The sequence below is a fragment of the Chelmon rostratus genome, chromosome 7 (assembly GCF_017976325.1).
Source record: "Chelmon rostratus isolate fCheRos1 chromosome 7, fCheRos1.pri, whole genome shotgun sequence".
Taxonomy (NCBI): domain Eukaryota; kingdom Metazoa; phylum Chordata; class Actinopteri; order Chaetodontiformes; family Chaetodontidae; genus Chelmon; species Chelmon rostratus.
In genome coordinates, this window is record NC_055664.1 from 14,629,255 (window position 1) to 14,645,575 (window position 16,321).

Here is a 16,321-nt window from a genome sequence, read left to right on the forward strand (position 1 = left end):
GCTTAAAGCTCAAGAAATCATGTGATTAAACAGTTGTTGTTTTTTTTTTTGACAAAGCCACTGTTAATACATGTGACACCTCCCATGAGTCTTGGGCAATGAGCAGCTCAAGCAGACACGAGATCTGCAAAAAGTGATTAGATGTAAATAAATGTACTATTTTTTCCTGTCAAAGTAGCAGATTACATAAAAACTGCCACTGAATCAACATCGAGCAGCATCTGCGGGCTATAAATGAAAATCAGCACCAGCTAGAAGCTCCACAGGGTGCACATCTTCTAGGCCCAAATTAAGGTTGCATCAGTATATCAAATGTAAAATGATTTCATATGTCGAGAATCTGGAAAATGCAACATATACCAAAACATACAAAACTTGAAATACCGCTCATGATGACATTAAAGCTAATATCACCCTTTGTAGCATTGTGAGTGACGGTAATTTAGCCAAAGTCCTCCATCTTACCTGATGAGAAGCATGTAGCCCGGTGTCCCCCCAAGGGAGATTATAAAGGAAGTGATGACAGAGAGAGCCAGGAAGTACGGGAACATCCTGTCACAGTCGTCCGTGTGGGGGCACTGACCCGTGCTGGCCGTAAAGTTACCAGCCACACCGACACAGGTACAATTGGAGAAGACCTGGAGAGACATGTATAGCCGCACACATGTGACCATGTATACCAGGACAGAAATGCACAGAGACCGCACAGTAAACAGCAAACTGCAGCAGACGTTAAACATCTGTCACAACAGACTGATACGTCTATACATTTTTGTCCACTCTTTCCTTTTTATAATACTTCACGATAACATTAACAACAACGCTTAATGGCATCAACAGTGTCTTTGACTGCACATAGCGCTAAGACCGCAGCCCGCGCACTGCTATGAGTTTTAAAACCATAAATACATTTCCCATGCATAATATTTGTTATAACTTGACAACTTACTGTGTTTTTTCCCGTGCCGGCAGAGCTGGTGCAGCCAGCAAGACAGGGAGAAACATACGTGATGCCGTCCTCTCCGCAGACAGGGTCCCAGTCACTCGCCGAGCAAAAACAGTCTGAGTTGCAGGCCGTGAACACTGAGTGTTTATCATAAGATATCGTCTCCACGCTGCAAGCAAGAGAAAGCACAAATTAGAGGCAATTATTTATAATGTCACTACATAATTTGTCGTAGTACTCTTGACATAATTATACCAATGCTAAGTGCTTAGCATACTTGTAATGCATTAGTAAAATAAAGGCCAAAGCAATATTACTAGCAGAAACTGATGCACAGTTTAATGTATTTGAGTAAATGATGCATTCTTTTAATGATAATATCGCTTTCCTCTCCTAAATACACACACACACACACACACACACACGTGGATATGCACATATTTAAAAACTTAAATCATGTAGGAAAACTTACTATTACATGTTATTATTTTGCATTTTCTTTAAACGTGGGTGGTGTCAGTGTGGGGTTCACATTTGAGAAAGCAAATACAGAGTTAATGGAACATTAGGAAATATTATTTACCCCAAGGACTGCTGGGCTTTGATTGCGTGTGCCAACTATAGCACATTCACTGCCGCTTAATTAGCGCATTGCGCCCATCTGGCCGCTTTTCATCTGTTTTGTCGGCAGTGTCACTTCACTTGTGTCTGCCGCCGGAGCTCGGTTTGCAGACTCAGCGGTGCATCGGGCACACACAGGAGATGATTGTTTTGTTGCTCTGTTATGTTATTTCTGGCTCGGGTGAAGCTTGCGATCACCCAGCGGTTGCCACGGTGTTGAACAGCAGTCTGCATGTTGCTGCTTGTTCTGTCAGCGGTTCTCATGCTGTTCCTTCATGTGTGGCCCCCATGGAAACCTACGCCCATCCGGTGCCAGCTCTGCTAAGATGCCACTCCACATTCTCACTCTCAGTTTAACGTTTGTCACGGGGTTCTGGTCTGTCTGTACTATGTTGCCATGCTGAATTTAGCATAATAACATAATTTGACAACAGAGCACCAACCCACCGTTTAACTACCTGTGACTCACCTCTCATAGGAAAGCGTCACCCCGGCTACCTTGGCGTTCTCGCAGCTCATTGCGAAGAACAACAGTGACAGGATGTAGCCGATCAGTGACGTGCCAAAGGCAAACTTGGCCGCTCCCATGATGTTTAGCTTCAACCTCTTCATCAGTAGACCTCCAGAAAACATACCCAGGGCCACAGCTGGGATATTGATCACACCTAAGATTAAGAGAAACAGCAAAACACACGATCAATATTGCCCGAGGGTAGATGCTGCCTTGAAGGTCCAATGTGTGAGATTTAGGGGACTTTATTGGCAGAATATGGCAGACATAGATTCTGATATTCAGAAGTGTTTTCATTAGTTTATATATACATGTATGTGTGTGTATATGAGTATATGTACGTGTGTGTGTTTCTGTACACACAAGGCTATTGTGTGAGTATACACAAGGCCAGAAAAGTCCTGTTAATGTCCTCATTAACATTATAGGGGACCAAAACAGGACGTTCTCAACATGTTTTTCTGAAGGTCTGGGAATGTTCCCTAAAGGTCTGATTTACATCTCATTCACTCATCACACCAGATCAAACGATACCTTGTTACGAATGCCCAACTACAAATTTGTTGCCCTCATTGGTTGGGCTGGTTAGGTGTCGGCACAAGGAGTTATGATTGGTTAGGTTTTGGGTAGGAGTATCAGACCAATGGTGGACGTCATAAACGTCCCCTAAATGTCTGGGGGATGTCCTCTGCTTGTTTGGTAATCACTTGAACATAAGTCTTGTGTTTTTGTTACCTTAGACCTGCTTAGATCTTTATATCTACAGAGGGAGTGGGTTCTCTTCCACGGGGTCCCAAAATAGATAAACCAAACACTGGCTCTAGAGGGCGCTGCTCACATTTTTTGCACGTTTCGTGGCCACTGTAGGTTCTCCTACACGCTTAGAAAGGAAGAGGTGAGGTGAGCGGTATTCAGTTGGTTGAAATCTGCAACCTCACTGCCAGATGCCACTGAATCCCTCACACTGGTGCTTTAAAGGCTAAATCTGGATTTGAGCAAACTCAGACAATGTGATTTAATATTGTATCAAAGCTTTCAGACGCTTGCTAATGACGCGTGCAAGTAAGCTACTGAGACACTTTCAGAGAAAAAAATAAGACACAAATTCCAAATCCCTTTGATCAGAGAAGAGCCCTGCTTTTTATTATTTCAGTCTGTTCTCTTATACCTTCATTGAACATCAATGTGAAGGCATGGTCTTTTATCTATACCCATGTCGTTAGCTCTGGTCACTAATAATGCATTCTCTTTCATATGCAGCCAGTCTGGTCTGTGCAGGCATCTCCCTTGATGAGACCACATGCACGTAGATACTTTCATCTAATGTTGCCAACTTCGTTAGATATTTCATTTCATATTCACAAAGCTTTCGTCTCTGCAGTTGTGGCGGTTAGTGGGATAATTAGAACATAATCAACACAGTTCTCCTTTCTTTAACAGTATCTCCCCTCCAAAGGGCTTTTTCTGCTTCATTCAGCAAATGCAAAACACCACAAATTAACAGGGGAAAAAGGCTTGGAATGATAAACATGTTAAATATGTCATCTCTACAGCGCATGTTGTGAACACTAGAATTAAGTGGCCGCATCCGAGAGCTCTTTCACCCATATAATGTAAACCAAGCAGAAATTCCTTCCCTGGGCCTGGTGTATGCCGATTTTACAGGTTGTAGTACACGAATTGCTTGTGTGACACAGAGCAATATTCAAAGCACATGTACCCATCAGAAAGTTGGCCTTCGAGGCGGACTGCCTGAAGTGCTGCTCGATGTACTTGGGCTTGTAGGTGACCATGCCAATGAGGGAGTTCAGCTGGATGATCGTCACACACAGGTAGATCAAATACACGGGGTGTCCCAGCAAAGTCCGCAGGGTCGGAATAAAGTCTGCAGAGGGGTACAAATCGGAACTGAAACACACCTGCGTGAAAATCATGTGGTGACTTTAAATTTAAAGGTAGCATGTGGAATTATTTGCCACTAGGGGTGCTATAGAGCAATGTTTTACATGATTTACATCCTGCTGTTGGTTTCGCACTATTTTCATTGAGTGTATTCCTAAAGGATACACTCAATGAGTTTGGGTGAGAGACACTAAATGTGGACATTTTTCATTTGTGGTCCTTTGTTTTTTCACATGAAACCTCCTCAGGCCACCTTTCAGTTGGTCAAATTAGTCCATTGTTTTGACAGTCTGATCAGTCAGAAAGAAATCTCAATGTTAAAGCCTCTATGTGTAGAAGTATGATGTGATTATGGCAATATTGTGGATTATTGTGATGGAACACTTTTTTGTTTGTAAAAAAAAGTAGATGAGAAGCAGTGCAGTCTATGTGTTGTTTTCAGTTCATTCATTTCTACATGCAGTGTAATGGCTTCAAGCGTATAAAATATTCTATCATCAATATTTATGAACAACAACAACTACAGGCACCATTGTTGGAATCTGAAAAACTATTTGACTCACATAATAGAATAAGCATTCAGTACTTCAGATAGCCCTCCAGAGAACATAGTTTACCAGCGCAGAGTATAAAAATAGCCCATTTTATCTTTTAATGACTGCTGACCTCGAAGTCCGTCCTTACCTTTGGCCATCTCTATGAAACTCGTATTGTCGTCTGCAGGATACTTGTGCTTCAGAAGAGGAGAGTCTTTAATGAAACTTGTCTGCTCTGGTGTGCACTTTTCTGGGCCCCGGGGCCCGGACATGGGCAGGGAGCGGGGCAGAAACCAGAACGGGATGGCAGACAGCAGGGTGATGACCCCAGCTATGAGGTAGCCCAGCCACCAGGCGCCCACCCAGCGAGCATCTGCTGGGGTGATGGTGATAGTTTCTGCGTTGGGGGTGCAGACGACGAGACGTGAATCAATGCTCAGGTTGATTGTGGCTTGTTGTTAAACACAGACCACATATAAACCCTGCAGGGGGCAATTTTATTATGTTTTTGACTTAGTTCAGCAGGTTATCTAAGGCCTACAGAACTCTGTTTACTTGACGGGCTAATCAACTAAATGGATGCAAAGCTTGAGGCAGATTTGCCCTTAAGGAGTGGCAGAGGGCATCAGACAACCCTAACAACCTGTAGTCAGCATGCTCATTACACATGCCAGACTTTATGGCTTGGGTTTGCTATTTTTAATGGATCTATTTTCAGTTGTCTGTTAAACGGTCTTCTGACCTGTTTACTTATTTGTCATAATTCCCTCTTTTTTATATATAGTTTTGTCAGTCCATTGGATTTAATTAAAATTACCCAAGCAAGACAAATGCTGTGAGGTTTTTTGTTATTATAATACATATTTTGAGGAAAACAAACACACTGAAGTTGCCTTTTTGAAGCATAGCTCCCACCTAAAATTCAGTGCAGCACACCCATCCCCTTTTCCCTATTTTTTCCCTCTCTTCAGTCCTGTCTTCTGCTACTTTTCTATTTTTTTCTTTTGTTGCCTTAGTTCTCCCTCTGCTGCACTCTATTTGATTGTAGTCTATCACAAGGCTTTGTCCTTCTTTTCCCTCACCGTGGCCCGTTCATTAACTAAGTGATGCTAATCTTGTACACCTGTTCAGAGAGCAGTACATGGACTGCTTGAGATCTACCTGCAGTCACATCTGATAATGTCATGCCTCAGTTTTATGAATGAAAAGGCCTTTTTCAGAGCAGACATTTAGATGTGGAATGGATGTATTACAAAATTAAAAATTGAATCTGCAATAAGTTGCGGGGAAACCACCGGTTATATAAAGAGTTATTATTCTTGTTTATTCTGATCACTAACATTAAACAATTACAGTGTTTACAAGCTGTCAGAGGTGCGTAAGTCACCATATGATGATGTGAAAGCAAGGAATTATTTTTCAAATCCATTCACATGAGCTCTTTAGTCTAGGATGAGGAGTTAATGACATCAAATTTGTCTAGGCAATCTGAAGTCACGTAACTGTCTGACCTTAAAATACTTAGAAATGTTTAAACTCACCCATTTTTACAAATCCAATGTCCACATAGATTTTGGCACAAAGGGAGCCCAGTAGGTAGCCAAACACAGGGCCAACCACTGAGATGGTCTGCACGCAGCCTAGGATACGATAAACAGTTAGGACTCTGGCTGTCTGTATTAACAGATGAGACACTGTAGATAATAGTACTGCACAGACATTTTGCCACATTTTCTTTACATAAATGTTGGTTTACGCTACGCACATTTTTTCAGCCTGTATTAAAGACCTCATTGTTTGGGAACGACTTGCTAAATCAGCTTGTTCTTTTGCAGTAGCACTCATAATCTGCGACTGTAGGACACTACAGGCTCATTTTTAGCAAAACACCACTGTTGCCCATGGCAGAGCGTTCAGCAGGCGTGGCATTATTGTGAGATACTGTCCTGTGCTATAAACAAGGCTGTGTTTGCTTCGCCATGTGCGGCTGGGCTGCAGCCAGACTTCAATTATTGCTTCATGCAGTAAGTGCGCCACGTGCATATTATAAAGGATTTTTACCCTGAAATCAGCGGTTGATTAACTGTTTTGATTGCAGAGTGCAGATTGTTATAGAGGCTGTTGTCCAAATCTGATACAATCAGGTTTATTTATTTATGTAAATTTATATTTATATATGTAAATGTTTCCCCGTATCAGGTCAGCAATGAGAACCTTTATTACTAATGCATAAGGATGAGAAGAGTAGAATTGATGCACTGGTGCTGGAGTCTAGCTGCGCATTTTCTAAATTACATTTTGGAGATCATGTGCATGGAATATCCTCAGTGATAAAGTGATGTTTTTCTTACCAACGTATAGCGCGGCATTCTCCTCAGTAGCAAAATCATCTATATAGGAGATCCCAAGCGGCTGCACAGGCGTCTCTCCGATCCCCCGCAAGACATTTCCCAGAAGCACATAGATCCACATGGACAGGTTGGACTCGCCTTCACAACCTGGAGGAAAAGATGAGTCAGCACATCGTTACTTGTCTACAATAGTGTGTGTGTGCGTGTGTGCGTGTGTGCGTGCGTGCGTAAATGCTCACCTGTGGCTGGCACTTCAGGCAGTTTACCACCTTGGGTCAGGTCTGCTGGTGAGCCCATCGTACACGGAGAGGGGTTCATTGTTGAGTTCACGACCCACCGCACCGATGTTTCAAATTCATAGCTGCGCACGAAATGGAAAACAGATAAAACCCAATAATTGTACGTAGTCTTAGGGTGCAATCTGTTAATCTGACTGGAAGTAGATTTTCGTAAGCAACATGTCAGTATGGACATTGGAAAAAGTGGAATGTGAAACCATCCTCACTTGAATACTAACCCGAAGTAAAATAGAAAATAGTGTGATATATTGACATGATGTTTTGCTGTCGTATAGATGCAAATCTCCTGATTTGCCCTTAAAACATTCATTGTTGTGCATTGTGCTGTATGTACTGGGTGTTCCCGTTGTGTCAGTGAGACTTTATCTGGTTGTTTATTGAGTCTCAGCATGTCTTTAATTGAATTGGCTGTTTCATTTTCAGTTCAGTCAACGCGCATGCAAAAATATATCACATCAGATCCCGATCTCATTCCCAGAGCGTCAAATGCCAACACTTCATCACGCCCCTCAGCATCTCACACACTGTGTCTGTGTGTGGGCTTTCAGCTGCCTGCAATGTAAATCCATCCACTGCAATATGAAAAGCTCAGAACAAGGTGACATAGTATACAGAGGCATGTAGGATGGAGTAGAGGTGTGGGTCACACACAGGACTTTCACCCAGGAGACCAATGTTTAGTTAGCGTCCCAAACCTAGTACTTAAACTAAACTAAACTAAATACTTTTGGTGCCTACACCTGACCAAAGTGCAGCCGTTGCACAATCTTTTCTTTATGGTAACGAAGTATTACAGAGGGTTTCACAGGAGCGACCGTTTGATAGTGTTAACCATGTGTGAAGCACAAAGATGCCATAGGGTACCTTGTGTGTCTGTATGAGACGCAGAGGAGCGTGACAATGTGGTATCGCTATTTGACGACCTGGGATGAGAACATGTTGCACATCAACAACAAAACTAAATTAAGAGATAAACAAATATGCTATGTAGCTCTTGTGCAGCTTTTATCGATGTGTTCTGTTACCTGTGGGCTGTTTTTACTCACCGACCAATGATGAAGTGAGGCAGAGCGATGATGAAGGTGCCGATGGACATCAGTACACAACCCACGGCAATGATCTTTGGCCGGTGGAGCTTGGCCCCAAAGTAACTGACGAAAGCTATCACCATCAGGTTACCTGCGAGGGTGGAGCCAGGCAGAAATATCAGGGATTCAGGGTGAGGCTGTGCATTCTCTAAGCTAATGTGGCTAATCTGAAAGGCAGACGGGCTTGTGTTCTCACACGTGAAGCATTGTCATCGCGCTCCAAGAGATTGTTTGTTATTTATGGCGTGTAGCAGCAAACCTGAGAGATGGCATGACAATGAAGCGGCGTCGGGCGGGAACATTGCTATTTTGGTGCATTTTGCCTACGATCAGTGACACTGAAAACACTGTAAACCAGGCGGTAGAGAGATAAGCTTATGCTGTGCTGCATGACCTTCCTCTATTGTAAAGGTTCATTCGACAGGATGACGTCAAACCCTCCAGCAATCATTCAGCTATTGTGTGTGTGTGTGTGTGAGAGAGAGAGAGACAAGATGTCAGCTAATTATGAGAAAATGAGCGTGTGTAACCTTTTTGTGTGCTTAGAAGAAATGATTGGAGGCTTGTCCTCTTACACAGTTTTGTACCTTAATACATAATTAGAGTTTAAGTGCTGCGGCTGTGTGGACCAGAGCAAAACAGGAGATATTTGTTTCCTTTAAAACTAATATCGTAGAGCTCTCTTCACGATCATTTTTTATGTTTTTGTCCTTGTTTTAACTTTTTGGATTTTGATATACAGTATGTGCTCAGTACATGCTGAGAATGAGTCATGCAGCATATGTTTGAGTACAAACATCAGCTGAGCTCAGCTGGCTCCATTCAGCATCCATCGTTTGCGCTCTCTCTCCTCTCCTTTCTCTGCCTTATTAGTCTTATTCCTCTCCTCTCCCCCCTCCTCTTGTCTTTGCTCTGTTCTCCCCTTTTGGTTCGTGCACTTTCCTTTTTCTTTCCTCTTCACGCTGCCCTGCTCTGCCTCTATGTTACCCTGGCAACGGTCCTATAGAAAAAGCCTGTTGCCTAGGCCACACGAGAGAAGCAGCTTTCGCAGCAGGCGGAGAAATGGAGGGAGAGCGAGATCCAGGGTATTCAGCTCTGACGGCACCGGAGGCGTCATCCTCACCTTTTCCTCCAGCAAATACACCCCACCTCCATCAGAGTAACAGCAGGTCGCACACTCCCCCTTAATGTTGTTGAAGAAAAATGTTAATTATTTTTCACTACTATCGTGTCACCGCAAGCCCAAACTGCCTCCCTGACGGCACAAAGAACAGAAGTAGAATGGCTGAGTGTATAATGACTTTTATCTTGTATGAATCATGTCTCTTTGGGTCTCATCTTGCTCTGCAAGCTATGTATGATTTATAACCTCCAAGAGACAGTTTGGTTGAATGGACTAGCCTTACATAACTGGCCTAGAAACTGGTCAGTGGACAATCAGGGAACACATTTTGCTGAATGTCATCAAGAATTCTTCTGTGCTGAGAGGAACCACAGGTTACATACAGTTTGTACAGTATTTGTTTCCATTATACGGCAGTGCTATAAGCCAGATCTTCTAACTTACAGTGCATTTTCACAAATTTAACCTTTGGTTTGGTCAAATAATCTAAATCCAACCTGCATCAGGTATTTTAAGTTGCTATAGTCAACAGTTGGGCCTGCAGGATGTGTGATAGCTTGTGATTTTGATCATTTGATTTTCCCTGTGGCACTGTACAAGTATGCATCCAATATGTATGGTATAGACAACCTTTCAAAGGTTTAGAATCACCTGTTTCTTTCAATAAAAACATATGTGACCCTAGGTCATTACTAAACCACAGCTGTGCAGCCGGGATCTATATATTGTGGCAATCCATTTTTTCCTTGGGTCCTCTGCAGTACTCAGTGGTTAGATTGAACAGGTTGATTTGTCTGCCCATAGTATGCTCAGCTGATATTAAAAAATCCAGTCCAATTGTTTCTATTTAGAAGTTTTAGGAATAGCTGTAAAGCAACATGCCTGTTTATTATTATAGGTTTATGATTATAGGCAGTATCGTGCACTTGACACTGAAGCAGGAACCAGTTTCTATTTAAATCTGCACAGATTTTGATGCTAAGCTTCCAATTTCTTTTAATGACTGCTGATCACTTATATTCTTATTCTACTCTTTCTTTTCTTTCCCCATGTGCAAAACATCACTACTTGTAAACCCTTAATGCATAATATTATTATGAAACCTATTTATAAAGAGGACATCTCAAACCAAACCAAAATGTAGAGTAGCCGTCTCAGCCATCTGACTGTCCTGAACCAAGCTTCTGAACAGTGTTGCACTTGTAGCACCCCACCAATTTAGCACTTGCACTCCTTTTACATTGTTGAAGTCAGAATGGAAACTTTAAATAAAAAATGCAACCACACCGACAACAGCTCAGTCAGAGGTTTGGGTGTATTATGCTTGTGGCAGCTAATGCAGCCTTGAACGGTGAGCCTCAAACAGAGATGAGCAGCAGGCTACAGTAACCTGCAGAGCTTTGTAATTCCACACCGAAAGATTTTATTCAGTTTCAAACTTGTAGTTCTCCGCCCGGCTTATTTTTGTTCTACCATCTACGTCATTTCACATTGAAAACATTACTTGTCCTTATGTTAACCTGCATTCCCAGCAGAAAATATGACTTGGACATGCTGTGCGAGAAAAGAACGAATGTGATGTTTTAAGTGTCTGCAGAGAGCAGCAAATTATTTTAGTGTTGCCCGAAGGGTCCATCTGCTTGTTGCTGATTCACATGTCAAATAGAAGCTGGTAAATGCTCGTGTATATTACTGGAGGAAAGCTGAAATTATATTAATAACGTAGAGAAAACCTTACAAATTCAAGCGTCCGGCTGTCCACAGCATAAAGAAAGCTCGGAACCTGCTATGTCCCTGCTCGACACTGTGACTCACCACACACACACACACACACACACACACACACACACACACACACACACACACACACACACACACACCCCTCTGTCCTCTTCTCGGAAGCCTGATGAATCCTTTATCTGCAGCTTGAATACCTCTGTGACCCATTCATATTTCCGTCCCGAAGGCAGAAAGAGAGAAGGGAGGGGAGCCCATGACACAGAGGCTGCAAACAGAACAACAAAATAACAGCAGTGACTGGCAGGCCTACTCACCTATCTCGAAGCTCCCGTCAATGACACCTATTAGGTAACTAGGGATGTCAAAGCGCCTCTCCAGCTGAGTTATTGTGCTCTTCATGTAGCTCCCCGACAGAGCCTTTGCAAAATAGGCAAAGGACAAAGCCACCAGAAACATCTGGGAGAAGAGAGAGAGATGAGAACAGGAGAGAGAAAGAAACAAAGAAACAGATTTTACATTAATGCCCACAGAAGTGTGAAAATACATGCAAGGAAATACAGTGATTTCACCTAATTATCACTAATAGAAATCATCACACGGACATTAAAACATCGCAGTGGACATAAAAAAAAAAGAGGCATCGCTGTAGTTGCTACGATGCATGAACCCCCCTCATTAACCCACTTTCATCGGTCCAACGTTCACTAATGAACAACTGGCAGCATCACAGGATTAATGGGGCTGAGATGTACACAGAGTGCATGAACAGTCAACAACAGTGAGAGAATAGCTGGCTTAAGTTAAGACAGCCAGACTGACAAATGGATGAAGTGATTGATCAAAGAGAGAATCGGTGCAGGATGAACTCGCGCAGGGCTGGACAGGCGTCAAAACGATGCGTGACGACAAACAGGAAAAGTGAAAAGAGGCTGAGACACAGAAGGAATCCCCATAGATCATCTATTCAGAATTGTTTTAATTTGTCCTACAATGCGTCTGAAGAGCGGTCAGCCGTCTCTAACAGATCAACAATTCTCCTACAATTATGACCAAAGGAAATCTAATTAACAGACTCATTGATGGCAGAGGTCCATCATGCCAGACAAATTCGGTTATCTTATTAGCATCAAAGTGGTATTTTTTTTTTTTTTTTTTTTTTTTTTTTTTTCACTGAGTAGGAAATGTCTAAAATCAAATTAAATGATAAGTAAAATGACAAAATGTGTTGCTTCTGGCTTTTTTTTTTTTTACATTATGGGATGTGTGTCTCAGTTATTGACACACTCCCCGGCACTCATGAGCAGCATCATCAATAATCATCATCTTGAGATGTATTCTAAGTGACAGGTGCTCCAAAGTATCGCTTCATTTCACCCACAACTGCTTTACATACTTAATCAGTCTTTTAAGGGTTATTAGCTTTTTATTGGCTGTTGTGGTATAAATGAACAAGCAAAATGCAATCATTGTCATAAATGAAAGTAATTATTCTTCATTATTATTAGCGCCACTATACTTCTGCTTGCGGTTTCTGCTTGTTAAAAGGGAGTTTTTCCTTGTCACTGTTGCCATGTACTGGCTCATAATCTCATAAAGATTATGATCTAGACCTGCTCTATATGAAAAGCGTCCTAAGAAAACTTCTGTTATGATTTACCGTAATATGACTAAAACTGAGTTGATTTGACTATAGGTTGCATTCCTATGCTTTTGGGATGTTAACATTTTAGTGTTGGGTATTTATTGAATGGTTAATTAATCAGTGTGTCATGGAGAACACTTTAAACCCAGCTTCATGTGAAATGCTAATTTGTGTTCAGGAATAGTTGACTAATCTGACCGAAGGTCACATGCTTGCCCCTGCATGCCTATAGGAGCAAGCAGTAGAGATAATGTTATAAATAAAACATGCATAATTATCCGTGTCATAGAACAGCAGCATGGAGACATTTTTTATATAGCTATTTATTTCCAAACTAGCACCGATCTGTCGAGCATAACGGTGCATACAGCGACTTTAGATTAGAGATGACACGACATGCTCTGATGATGCACACACAGACACACAGGAGCCACCATGTCAATCCAGTCATAATGTCATAAGAACTGGGACATGCCAACCCCAGTTATTCAATTATGTTAATCCGTGTATGTTTCTTTTTCGCCCATTGAGCTAGCTAACAAACTACAGCTAGATGTCAGTATGATAAATAGAGACCAATTATGCTACGGCCAGATGAGAGGATGCTTGTTGAGCAATGATTATTGTTTGTATTCATTAGGAATGAACACACATCCACATGTTTACACATGCAGGCTAAAATTGGCCAGTTGCTTATGGGGAACCTAAAGACTTTGTTAAAGTAAAATGACTATTTCAGTATTCACTTGAAAAACTACAACCCCTGTGAAAGCCTGGACAGATTGCACGGGTGAGATCTACCTTTTTCCACATGGCCACGCAGTTCTTTTTCCTTAACTCTTTAACCTTAACTTAATAATGTGACTGCCTGCTCCTCTCTTGACAAATGGCTTGACAAATTAAAAATGTGACAGTGGTTTCACTCTAACGATTTCTCTGAGCAGAGCTTTGACAGAGGAGGAATAACAGATTTGTGTCGCCCATACACTGAGTTTCATCTCTTTCTCCCTAAGTGCTTGTAAATAAGTAACGGTTTGTGACCTTTGTCATGGTTCTTATGCCTGACATGAGAAAAGCAGCACACATGAGAGTCACATTACACAAATGATCAGGCGGAGACACGCCACGTTCAGACACTGAACAATGGCTGGAAGTGGTGCTTGCATACGTACATAACCTACAGGATATTCCAACAAACTCGCTCATAAATGCAAATAATCAGCACTGAGGATGCAGTCTGACCTTCTGACCGTTTAGTAAGAGTTGAATTGGAAGCAGCTGGCTATGGTAAACCCACAATAGCAAAGTTATAGAGGAAAACAGTAGGTCTGAGTAGAAGTATTACTCTCATAGTAACAACTTTTCTTCTCCCTGTACCTCTCCTCATGTCTCCATTTGCACGATATGATGGGAGAGGGCCTATCAATGCAAACAGCCCTCTGTTGAGATCATGCTGCGGGGCACTAACCGAAGCAGCTCATCACATGTGCGTTTCCTGGAGGGATTAACTTGCAAGTATGCATAGAATTTCTTTCCCCTCCGAAGCAAGGAAAAGGCTCTTCTTATTTGTACTTCCAGTCTATCCTCACTCATTCTGTTGGTACAAGCCTGTTAATCATAAACCTACTTATTTTTTTTATCAGCAGTGGCCCTCAGTGGGAGTTAAGACAACACTGGTGTCACGTTCCCAATTCTACTGTTTTTATTGTTGTTCAGTTATTTGGTAGCTTTGGTAGATTCAGATGTCTGATGCATGTCAGCCTCTCACACACACAAACACACACTACCCTCCCATTCAGAGGTATTTGTTGTGGTATTTTGCACTTATTCAACTTTTTCTGATACCGTGGAATAATTAAAAATGAGACTCTCAACTCATGTGAATATGAAAAATCAGTCCTTTTACAGATTAGGCTCCGTGGAAAACCATTTATGAAGAAGCACACTATTCATTTTCTATAATTACAATACAGGTAGTGGGCTGCTGCAAATTGTTTCATTTGCTCCAATATCTAGAATTTATACTTGTGTCAATTATATCTAGCAAGCAAAGTTATTTTTACATTTCAGTTTTTGATCGGACAAACAAAATATGAAGAGTTCATTTGAGTTTTAGAGGTGCTGGCAGGTGGATTTTGTTACCTTCAGACCGAACAACCTGTAGCTGTCTCCCGCTATTCTCAGTCTTTGTGATAAGTGACAATTAGTAATGGATTACTTTTTCTGAGTAACGGCGTGCTCATTTTGGGGATTTTAAACAAAGGCGTGCATTGTGACATTTTCACTGTGTACTTTTAATTAGCTTTTAGCAGGTGCCAAGCAAGCGGTGGCCTCATTGAGATTAAAGATCACTACAAAGAGATTCACATTAAGACTGCTTAAAAATTTAAACAAAGCCTCCTTCTGACCTGCGACCCGCTTTTCTTCTTAGCTCAACACCCTCCTGATATGCTTAGACTAACACAGGAGTCTGCCAAACACACACATACACATGATTTGGCAGTATTGTGAAAAAGGTGAAAAGAATTTATTATACAATACATAACATGATAAGAAACTGTTTTGAGATGGTGTTTGAGTGAGACAATGGGGCATTGGAGCATCGACGTTCCTGTCTTACTGGTGGAATTAACAAAAAGCAGAGAATAGCACCGAGCACAGGATTAGCGTGGAAACGGGCTGTGCCATGTCCCACCCAACCGGTCAGGGAACCAAACAATTCTGAGAAGAAACAGAAGTCTGTCCTGCCTCTGCAGTCTGTATTATGATAAGCTGCTTGAACGCCATTGTCTCACATCACTTTCATGTGAGGAAAAAGCAACAAGAGTGTCTGATCTCATTTTGGGCTTTACGAACTTTCATGTTGTTTGCAGACGATACGCTTTCAGCCAGCTGAGGGTTTTTTTTTTTTTTTAGGTTGTTTGAGGTGGGAGAAAGAAAAGAGATGGAAGAAAAGCCTGAGGTGGTCTATTTATAACAATGTAAGATTCACATCATGTTCTGCCTTATTTCCTTGATCTTTCCTCAGAGGGAAATGTTGTAACCATTATGACAATTTCACAATGGCAGTGAGAGGACACAAGAGTCACATTATTGTATTAAAAAAAAAATGTATTTGCTAAAGTAGAAAGCCATTAGCCTAAGTGTGCTTGATTTGAGGGTCCTTATTTCGAAATGACTTTTTCCCTTCAAGAGGACAAGATATCACACTTGTTTTTTGACTCTTATGAGATGATGGTGCTCAAATGAATCACCTGTATTGCCTGTTGAAAAATAAGGTTAAAATGGAGGTAACAGATGCCGCTTCTTTGATATTACGCAGAAATGTGAAGCAACTTTTTTAATATTGAAAACAATTATTTTGGAAAATGAACTAAATGAACCTAAATCGTCTCAATCGTTATTCTGGGGAAATAAAGATGCTCCACAGTCCCGTGTGCGGCATCTATGTCACAAATTCCTTTTGCTAAACACTAGCCCCAGAGGCCACATTAGCAACATAGCCACCCTGTGCTACTGACCACAGCAGGACAAGTGAGGCTGCGGCAGCAAAACTGCAGGG

General features: G+C 41.7%; 1 protein-coding gene across 1 annotated transcript in view; it reads right to left on the minus strand.

The window, feature by feature from the left end:
* The window catches only part of LOC121608745 (solute carrier organic anion transporter family member 1C1-like), a 30,349-nt gene that overhangs the window by 4,609 nt on the left and 9,419 nt on the right, over positions 1 to 16,321 (minus strand). The window contains exons 3-12 of the mRNA XM_041940076.1: positions 11,432 to 11,573; positions 8,213 to 8,345; positions 7,107 to 7,228; positions 6,868 to 7,014; positions 6,058 to 6,156; positions 4,665 to 4,913; positions 3,799 to 3,963; positions 2,037 to 2,232; positions 950 to 1,115; positions 466 to 638 (exon numbers count right to left, since the gene is read on the minus strand). Of these exons, the coding sequence (XP_041796010.1) occupies positions 466 to 638; positions 950 to 1,115; positions 2,037 to 2,232; positions 3,799 to 3,963; positions 4,665 to 4,913; positions 6,058 to 6,156; positions 6,868 to 7,014; positions 7,107 to 7,228; positions 8,213 to 8,345; positions 11,432 to 11,573 (1,592 nt within the window). The remainder of the gene's footprint in view (positions 1 to 465; positions 639 to 949; positions 1,116 to 2,036; positions 2,233 to 3,798; positions 3,964 to 4,664; positions 4,914 to 6,057; positions 6,157 to 6,867; positions 7,015 to 7,106; positions 7,229 to 8,212; positions 8,346 to 11,431; positions 11,574 to 16,321) is intronic.